The sequence below is a fragment of the Daktulosphaira vitifoliae genome, unplaced genomic scaffold (assembly GCF_025091365.1).
Source record: "Daktulosphaira vitifoliae isolate Bord-2020 unplaced genomic scaffold, ASM2509136v1 Scaffold_3, whole genome shotgun sequence".
Classification (NCBI taxonomy): domain Eukaryota; kingdom Metazoa; phylum Arthropoda; class Insecta; order Hemiptera; family Phylloxeridae; genus Daktulosphaira; species Daktulosphaira vitifoliae.
Window position 1 is genome coordinate 33,212,614 of NW_026099574.1, and position 11,150 is coordinate 33,223,763.

The following is an 11,150-nucleotide window of genomic DNA, read 5'->3' on the forward strand; positions in this document are numbered from 1 at the left end:
TTTTTTTTTTTTTTTTTTTTTTTTGTGTCTGTTACCACTTTTTCTCAGCTCTCACCGAACCGATTTCTTTCAATGATTAGTCAAAAGATCACAAATCGTATCTAGTCGAAGATATTATCCTTAAAAATTGAAAAAATTTCACTCGTTCTCCGTAAATGGGGGAAACCTCTGAAAAAATTACAAATTTAAAAATCGCTAATTTTCGATATTTTTTCAATTTTTTTTACTTAAAAGTGCCATAACTTTTTCAAAAATGAACATATCAATATAATTCTTTTTTATGTAGATGCATAATATCATTACCTTTCATTTGGTATATTTTTTTCATAAATTTAACCCTTAACCTGCCCACAAGGGGGGATTTAAAATGAAAACTTTTTCACAAAAAATTAATTTTTTTAACTTAAATTTTGAAAATGTTCCGGAAGGTCTGACACTTTTATATATATCTTAAATTAAAGCTAATGTAATATGCTTTATCATGAAAAAAAAAAATTTCGGACTTTATCTTATCTTCATGGTGAAAATGGCTACCGAATGCTATTTTTGTGTGAAAATTTTCGATTTTGTATTTTCCATTTTTAACTTTATTATGCTATAACTTTTTGAAAAATGTATGAATCATTACAATTTTTTTATGAGAAGTAGTATTTATATAGATCTTTCATTCGACATACTGTTTTTTTAAATCGGACCATTTCCCTAAATACAGGGGGGATTCAAAACATAAAAATGCATATAGAAAGTAGAACTTTTTCAACGTAACTTTTGAAAGTGTTCCGGAAGGTCTGACACTTTTATATATATCTTAAATTAAAGCTAATGTAATATACTTTATAATGGTAAAAAAAAATTTCGGACTTTATTTTATCTTCATGGTGAAAACAGACATTAAACTTAATAAAAAAAATACGATTTTTGTAAAAAAATTCTTTTTTATATTTTTAACTTTATAATGCTATAACTTCTCGAAAGATGTATGGATCAATATAATTCTTTTTTTTGTAGATGCATGATGTCTTTACCTATCATTTGGTATATTTTTTTTATAAATCTGACTTTTTACCTGCCTACAGGGGGGGATTCAAAATGACAACTTTTTCACAAAAAATTGACTTTTTCAACTTAAATTTTGAAAGTGTTCCGGAAAGTCTGACACTTTTTTATATATATATTAAATTAAAGCTAATGTAATCTACTTTATTATGTAAAAAACAAATTTCGGACTTTATCTTGTCTTCACGATGAAAATGGCTACCAAATGCTATTATTGTGTGAAAATTCTCAATTTTATTTTTTTCATTTTTAACTTTATAATACTATAACATATTGAAAAGTGTATGGATCAACATAATTTTTTTATGAGAAATAATATTTATATCCCTTTTTTATTCGACATACATTATTTTAATCAGGATATTAATAAGGAACTAGCAGTTTATGAAGCTTTTGGAATAATCCACCAATTTTTTAAAATTAAACACTATCTAAAGATTTGCATCGAAGCGTTTTTTTTTGATAGTGATTTTAATCACTGTCAGATATCATTATACTTGATCCATCTATACCACGTCACCACTGTGCCGCGACCCCCCTGTGCTGGGTTGGGTTGGGTTTTTTATGTACTATAAAATGAAAAAAAAAAATTTGTCCCGACACTTTATCTTCTGCATGTAAACAGTTGCCGTAGTTAAAAAAACACTATTTTTGTGTTAAAATTTTCGATTTTCAATTTTTAATTTTCAACTTAAAAATGCTATAACTTTTCGAAAAATGCATGTATCAGCACAATTTTTTTTTTTCTNATTTTCGATTTTTAATTTTCAACTTAAAAATGCTATAACTTTTCGAAAAATGTATGTATCAGCACAATTTTTTTTTTTCTAAATACATTATAAGTACATACTCCATTTGACATACTTTTTATTAAAATTAGACAATTTCCCTTTATATAGGGGGGGTTCAAACTTTGAAACATTGTATAAAAAATTGAACTTTTTCAACTGAACTTTTGAAAATGTTCCGGAAATACTACGTCCTTCAAATATATATCAAATTAAAGCTTATTTTATGTAGTATAAAATGAAAAAAAAAATTTGTCCCGACACCTTATCTTCTATGTGCAAATCGCTGTCGAAAATTAAAAAAAAATGTAATGTTTGCGATAAAAATCACCTTCTATCCGAATGTTTTTTGTACTTAAAACTGCCATAACTTTTTCANGGGATGTTTTTTGTACTTAAAACTGCTATAACTTTTTCAAAAATGAACAAATAAAAATAATATTTTTTTGTATTGAAACCTTAGATTTTTCCCTTTCATTTGACATAATTTTTTTTTTAAAATCTAACACTTATTCTGCTCACTGGGGGGATTTAAAATAGTTACTTTTTTACAAAAACTAACTTTTTCAACTTAATTTTTGAAAATGTTCCGGAAATACTGCGTCCTTTAAACATATATCAAATTAAAGCTTATTTTATGTACTATAAAATGAAAAAAAAAAATTTGTCCCGACGACCTATCTTCTATGCACAAAAGGCTACCGTATTCAAAAATATGCTATTTTTGTAATACAATTCTGTGTTTTGTATTTTATTTTATTTTAAAATATCTTATTAGGGGAATATACTGACTTTCATTAATATTTTTTTATTAAAACTTTCACTTTTAAGGTCAAAAAAAAGTACGTTGAAAATGATTACTTTTAACCTATTAAAAATAAAAATCAATAATAATTTTAAAACAATTAATTTTAAAAATTATATAATATATAATTAAAAGAAAAACTAATCTGGGTATAATTAAGGAAATAGAAGTTGATGTTGCTTTTGTCCATCAATTTTTTAGAATTAAACACTATCTAATGATTTGCATCGAAGCGTTTCTTATGATAGTGATTTTAATCACTGTCAGATTAAATCTATACTGGACCTAACTAGGCAACATCCTCACTATGCCGCGACTTTTGTTTCTTTGAAGTCAAGAAAAATAACTTTAAAATTTGAACTAGCTAAATTTCCATTTTTATTAAGTGACGAATGAGACGTACGGTTTTTGAGACGGTAACTCTGAAAAAAATACGATTTTTGTAAAAAAATTATTTTTTATATTTTTAACTTTATAATGCTATAACTTTTTGAAAGATGTATGGATCAATATAATTCTTTGTTTTTTTTAACTAATTAGTAATAAATTTAACTAACTAGATCTACTTAATGGAGAATCATAATATATTAAAGATATAGAAAAATAAGGTCCATGGGAAATTTTATTTATATAAAAATATATTATTTATAATATAATTACTAAATTATTAAAATACAATATAAATTATATGTACTTAATAGCTAAATCTTATTGCATTAAATAATCAGTATTGGGATTATATTTCTTTATTTTTGTTTAAAAATAAAACAGGAATAAATAATTTTTATTGTTAAGTACTGGAAATAATCATTATTAGCAACTCTGCTCATTATCAAGGATACGTGGTTCCTAAATGTAAGCCATCCTGCCCATGGGTGAAATCAATAGGCATCAATAAATCTCCCTTCTTATTTCAAACTCTTGGTTAAATTAACTATGATTTTATTTATAAATATATCACACATTGAAATCAAAACTCTTGCAACTAAAAAAAACTATACTAATTTATAATTGCTAAAAAATATACAGTAGATCTTTAACTAATATTTTTTATTTTGAGTCAATTCAGTATAGATCTAAGAGTATGATTTATTAATAAGCATTAAATATGACTATATAGGAATTATATGTTCAATAATCCTTTAGAGTTATATAGGTTTAAAATACATAATTACACTTGGAAATGAAGTAAATTTATTAAAATTCATATTCTATTTCATTAATAATTTTTTATATTAACATTGTACAATCAACATTTTTTAAATAGGATAGATTCTTTTTAAAAAACTTAAAATGTGTGGGACAATAATAGGAGCGTTGTTTAAATGTACATGGTGAGAGCCTTCTACTTCAACATAAGTAAAATCATTGGTGTGTTCTTCTATTGTGTCTAATACATTTTTAAATAAAGGCCAATTATCCCGTACTCTACCTGGAACTGCTTTAATCATTAAGTAATGGCAACAAATATTTTTTGCAAATTCAATAACTGTTTCATATGATGGTAAAACTAATCTGTTGACCTAGAAAATAAAATAGAAACAAATTATACAATTATTTTGAACAGAAAAATATTTAATGATCAATTAGTTTTAACACCTCAGATGTTACAAAAATTATGAAAGCAGTGGAATTATTCAGGTTTTTTCTAGGATGGGCCAAGTACGTTTATGGTACAATTTTTTATCAAATGATTTATTCCAATATACTAAAACCCAATAAGTAAAAAAGTATAGTTGACATTACAATACGAAATAACTAACACTTTCTTAGACAATAAGGTTTTTCTATCGTTAAATATAAAATGTTTTTTTTCTTTGAGTTATGTACCTTTTTAGTTTGAAAAGTATTTCTTTATTAATTCTAAGATTTTTGATGACTCAAAGTTCATAATTAATTGTGTTTCAGCATTTTGTCTTTCCTGAACAATTAATTACTATGTAGTTACATGGTAATACAGTGGCAGCTGCAATATGTATATTTTAGAAAGTTTACCAGGACAAAATTTTATTATTATCTTCATAGGCACAAGTAGGGTTAGAAAGGCTTAATTTCACAATTGAAAAATTAGCTCAACTAAAATTTATAAATTTATATTTAATGTCATACATAAATATTTTTAGAGTAAAGGGAAATTACATACCACCTAAAAATATTAAGATGGTATTTATTAAAAAAATATATATATAAGTAAATTAATAACAATTATTTAATATAATTATATTTAAACCAAAGCTTTGTTTTAAGAAAATATATGGTAATTAAAAGTGTAACATGAAACAAAATTAGTAATATAAATGTAAATAAGATACAATAGTATATTTAAATATAATTTAAGCACATAAATTAAATATAAATTTCTGAAAAATTGATAAAATATTTACTTGTTTTTTTTGTAGTCTAATCATTTACTTTTAAACTAGGGTATATCTATGCTAAATTATCCAGACATGGTTGTAGGACTATTTCAAAATCTCAAAATTATAATTTTGAGATTTTGTACTTGTTGATCTTAATGTTTATAATTTATTTCAATGTGAATGACTATAGTAATATCAATAATAAAGCTTTTGAATTGGTTATTTTACAATAGATATTTTTAAACTTAATATAAACGTATATTAGTAATATATATATGGTATGCTATGTTAGGAACATAAAGCAAGATATTATGTCTTTTTGTGATATTTTGTAAATTAATTTAGTATAACATTAAAGCTTATTATAATTTATTGCTTATTTATTTATTAGTGATATTTATTGTTGAATTTTTAACAAGAAATAGAGAAAAATTGTGCTAAATTTTCATAACAAAAAAACATATGTTTAACATCTTTTAACAAAATAACAATGTATTTTTCTGATTTTTAAACACACTTTTAGGTATAATATACTTCTGAATTTTGAAAATTTTACTTTAGTTTTCAAAGTTTAATATAAATATTATGATATAATTAAAAAAATATTGATTGAAGGTACTCATCAAACTTAGTTAAAAAATTTCCCATTGTATTATTAAAAAAACATGTTAAAAAGTTAAAAAATTAATTGAATATAATCATATTTTTATTTAGGCTTAAACTAAGCGATTTTGATTAAAAAATAGAGTTTATTTTAAATATACGATTATCACTCAAAAATTAAAATAGAATTTTTTTTTTAAATAAACTATAATAAGTCATAGATAAACAAAAGTTAGGAAACAAAAAGTTTGAGGTTAATAACATTTGTATTAAATATGTAATTTTTATTTATTATAGAGATGGTTTTTTATTCTTTTTTATTATAATTGACATAATAATATAGTATAAATAAAAAAAATTTTATTTTAGATAGAGCCTAAGGAAAAGATCATAAAAATGTTGAAATTTTTTTAAATAGTCGTGCAATCATTCTAGATGTTTTGGTATGGATTGAACCATTACTCAAATTTTAATCAAATAAATAAAAAAAAATCAGTATAATTACAAGTTTAAGTAATATGATTGCTAAATACTATGCTTTATCACACTGTAATATGAAGTCTTTTACATCAGATGCTAAACATTCAGGATTGTTCAAATGTAAATGATGGGTACCATCATATTCAATAAATAAAAATTGTTTAACATTTGTTTTAATTATATTCAGCAGCTCTGAATACACTGGCCAATTATCCATTCGTATGTATGGCTTAGCTTTGATATTGAAATATCGACATTTTATACGTCCAGCATATTCTTTAATTACATCAAGAGAAGGTAAGCCCAACCATACTACCTAGGCATGCAAATTAAAATTTGAAATCGAAGTCTAGCAATCCCAATGATATTCATGACATTCAATAAGATAAATATTTACCTTAAGCCTCGTATCTCTTGAAAAGAAGTATTTATTATCTTTTACAGGATACATACCACGTTTCATAAGTATTTCACAAGCTTTACGAGTTAACGTACTATGATGACCATCCATTACTAAGTCAATCATATCAGAATAACCATATGATGGCATTTTATCTGATCCTAATGATTCATAATATAAAAACCTAAATTTTTTTATTATTTAATAATAAAAAAAAAAATTAAATATTTTTTTAAACACTTATTTTATATATAAAATATCTATTACTTACTTATCAATATTAGTTCCTGTATTTTTAGCAATTTCTGAAGGATCAAAAATTACAGGGGCTACAGTATCAATTGAAATCAGCATTTCTGTATCATCAGGGTAAGAAGCAGCATATAAAAAACCAATAGCTGCACCTAAAGAATGTCCCAATATTGACACATTGCTCCAGTTGTAATATTTAACTATTCTACGTAATATGACAAGTCCATCCCAAAATATATAATATGGGATCCCCTTAAAAAATTAAAATGAGTAATTACATTACAATTTGTGAACAAATTTAAAGCAAGTATATCAATTTTATAATTTAGACAAAAAACTGTAAATATTTTTTTATAGGAGATTGGAAAAATGGTTTAGAATAAGAAACAGCAACCCATGGCCCCTGAAATATATTTCATAGGCTCTACCAGTAGTGCCAACATGAACATTCTATAAATATGTCACAAAATATGAATATAGAAGATAACAAAAACAGGGTTTTTTCCATAAAATATAAAATAGCTACTTATTATAGGATAAAACTTAATTATTATACAGATTTTTAAGTAATACCTACACGAATAGACTCCATTATAATTCACTAATTAGAATAAAAAGCCTTAGCTTGTAAGATCACTCTAAGAATTGCTAGACTACTCTTCTCTGACTATAAAAAACCATTTTTCACTATTAAAATCTGTTTTTTTAATAGTTTTAAAATACACCAAAACTGCAACACTATACTTTAGATTCTTACTCTCTGGGATAATTCGTTTTAAGCTTTGATGCGAAGCTGAGAAGGTATAAATTTTACTATGAAGTTTTTTTTTTATGTCTGTCGCCACTTTTTTTCAGCTCTCACTGGACCGATTTCTTTTAACAATACGTCAAAAGATCACAAATGATATCTAGTTGAAGAAATTACCCTTAAAAATTGAAAAATTTTTCCTCGTCCACCGCAAATGGGGGAAACTTTGTCATTTTTTTCACTTTTTTTCTTAAAACTTCCATAACTTTTTCAAAAAGCAACAAATCAACATAATTTTTTTTTTAAATAAAATCATAGATACTTTCCTTTCATTTGATATCATTTTTTTTTGAAAATTTAACACTTAACCTGCTCATTGGGGGGGATTTAAAATAGCAACTTTTTTACAAAAATTGAAAAAAAAAATCCCTCATTTCATGTAAATGTTAGAAATACCCAAAAACTTAAAAATTTTCGAAATTTGTTTACTTAAAACTGCCATAACTTTTTCAAAAATGACCAAATCAGTATAATTTTTTTTTATAGATGCATGCTGTCTTTATCTATCATTTGGTATATTTCATTTACAAATCTGATCCTTTACCTGACCACAGGGGGGAATTCAAAATGAACACTTCTTTAAAAAAATTAACTTTTGAAAGTGTTCGGAAAGTCTGACATTTTTTTATATATCTTAAATTAAAGATAATGTAATATATTTTATTATAGAAAAAAAAAAATATTGGACTTTATTTTGTCATCACGGTAAAAATAGTTACTAAATGCTATTGTGTGAAAATTCTCGATTTTATATTTTACATTTTTAACTTTATATTTCTATAAATTATTAAAAAGTGTATGGATCAATACAATTTTTTTTTGAGAAATTATATTTTTATTCAACATACTGTTTTTTTTAAATAGCACCATTTTGTGATAATATTTGTTTTTTATTCTTAAAATTACTAAAACATTTTTGAAAATGAACAAATCAAAATAATTTTTTTTTAAATAAATACCCTAGGTATTTTCCTTTTGTTCAATATAATTTTTTTCAAAATATGGCCATTTACTATAGGGGAATATTTAAAATAGCAACTTAAATATTGAAAATGTTACAGAAATATTGTGTCCTTTAAACATATGTTAAATTAGAGCGTATATTACATACTATAAATTAAAAAAAAAATTTTTGTTTTAACGACTTATCTTTTATGTGCAAATGATTGCAGTATTTAAAAGTCATGCAATTTTTGTGTTAAAATTTTTGATTTCATTTTTTATTTTTTCCACTTATATTGCTATAATTTTTTGAAAAGTGTATGGATCAATATAATTTTTTTTATATGCTTCTCTCATTCGATATACTCTTTTTTTAAATCAAATCATTTTTCTTAAAACAATGGAGGTTAAAAACTTTAAAAATACGAGTTAAAAGTAGAACTTTTGAAAATGTTCGACAAATACTCTGAGGTTCAATCATAGGTTAAAATAAAATTATGTCATGTAATAGAAATTAAAAAAAAATAGATTGTCCTGACAATCTATTTTCTATGTGCAAATTGCTGCCGTAGTTAAAAATATGCTATTTTTGTGTTAAAATTAAATTTTTTTGGTTTATTTTAAAATACCAAATAAGGGGTTTTCATAGTAATGAGTCCACCAATTTTATAAAATTTACATGAATCCAACTTACATTAAATATAAATTTAAACTTATTTTGATTATTTTGCCTCCTCAAAGTTAAGAAAAAAAGCTGCTATGAATTAGTTTAAATTATCATTTTTAGTTACAATTTCAGATAATACATAGTAGCTGTATCTAATATAATATAGTCTTACATGATCTGGATTCAAGGTTCAAACCACAACCATTAAAAGAACTTTTTTGTATGTTTTCTTAATCCATTTTAAGGTGAAAATAAAATTTTAGTGCGTTTGATTTTTATCTCATTTAGATTGTATAACTTCAATGAATATCAAGAACATTACCACTGTAGTCTCCCATAGTAAAAAGGAATTTCTTATTCATATTGAAATATTTTAGTATATAGTTTTTTTTGTGTCAGTCATTTATTTTTTTCAGCTCTCACTTGACCAATTTTTTTTTTAAATATGACAAAGATCACAACAAGTGTTTAGTTAAAAATATTACCCTTCTTGCTTTTGGAATAATCCACTCATTTCTTAAAATTAAACACTATCTATAGATTTGCATCAAAGTATTTCTTATAGTGGTGATTTTAATCATTGTCAGATGTCATCTATACTTGTCCCAACTATGCAACAACCCCGCTGTGCTACCATTTTATTTTTATTTTTGGTTACTTTTAGTTCCATATTATTGTTGAATCATTAGTAATGTAATAATTTTTAAGTTCATTCCTTATGCTTTGTAAGTATGTCAACTTTGTTTTTTCAAATGGAAACACATATTTTGAATTTAATAAAATATTTGAGTTTTTATTTTAATAGTAAATGACATTTCAATTTTTAACATAACTTTATTTGTTAATTAGATATAAAACTTTAAAATTCCAAATAAATTAATATCCTTGTATAATGCACAAGGGATTACATAAACAGATAGTTTATTGTTTTTAGTTTCGATGCGAAGCTGAGAAGGTATTGGTTTTACTAAGATGTGTTTATTTTGTTTTTCTCAGCTCTCACCGAACCAATTTCTTTCAATGATACGTCAAAAGATCACAAATCGTATCTAGTCGAAGACATTACCCTCAAAAATTGAAAAAACTCCCTCGTTTCCGGTAAATGGGGGAAACCTCCAAAAAAATTATAAATTTAAAAATCGCTAATTTTCGAAAATTTTTTATTTTTTTTACTTACAATTGCGATAACTTTTTTAAAAATAACCAATCAATATAATTTTTTTTTTATAGATGCTTGATGTCTTTATCTATCATTTGGTATATTTTTTTTGTAAATCTGACACTTAACCTGCCCACAGGGGGGGGATTTAAAATGACAACTTTTTCACAAAAAATTATCTTTTGAAAATGTTCCGGAAGGTCTGACACTTTTATATATATCTTAAATTAAAGCTAATGTAATTTACTTCATTATGGAAAAAAAAAATGTTGGACTTTATGTTGTCTTCGTGATGAAAATGGCTACCGAATGCTATTTTTGTGTGAACATTTCCAATTTTGTATTTTACATTTTTAACTTTATGCTATAACTTTTTGAAAAATGTTTGTATCAATACAATTTTTTCATATGTATTCAAAATTCAAATACCATTTACCATTAAAATAAAAACTTAAACATTTTATTAAATTCAAAATATGTGTTCTCATTTGAAAAAACAAAGCATAAAGAATGAACTTAAAACTTATTATATGGTTAATAATTCAAGAATAATATGGAACTAAAAGTAACCAAAAAAAAAAAATATTTCATAATTATTTGTATTCTGTTAGTGGTTTATAATAAAAAAAATCACTCTGTAGCTGGATAATATTATACAGAGTGTTCAGTAAGGAAACAGTTAAATTGTTACAAACAATGAGTACAATAGAAATTCGTTTCCTTATTTACTGAACACCCTGTATAAATCTAAAGATGTAAAAAACCGTTTTAGCTTCGATGCGAAGCTGAGAAGGTATTGGTTTTACTAAGATGTGTTTTTTTTTTTTTTT

At 24.1% G+C, this 11,150-nt stretch overlaps 1 protein-coding gene across 5 annotated transcripts in view; it reads right to left on the minus strand.

Moving 5' to 3' along the window:
- Nucleotides 1-3,820: 3,820 nt before the first annotated feature.
- Nucleotides 3,821-11,150, minus strand: part of LOC126901732 (probable serine hydrolase) — a 12,737-nt gene continuing 5,407 nt past the window's right edge. For 4 of the 5 annotated variants that reach the window (XM_050678452.1, XM_050678449.1, XM_050678453.1 and 1 more), the window contains exons 4-7: nt 6,764-6,996; nt 6,490-6,676; nt 6,118-6,408; nt 4,039-4,172 (exon numbers count right to left, since the gene is read on the minus strand). In XM_050678452.1, the coding sequence (XP_050534409.1) occupies nt 6,145-6,408; nt 6,490-6,676; nt 6,764-6,996 (684 nt within the window). In that variant the 3' untranslated portion in view covers nt 4,039-4,172; nt 6,118-6,144. Of the gene's footprint in view, nt 4,173-6,117; nt 6,409-6,489; nt 6,677-6,763; nt 6,997-11,150 lie in introns of all 5 variants that reach the window. The other variant, XM_050678450.1, reaches the window with a different exon arrangement.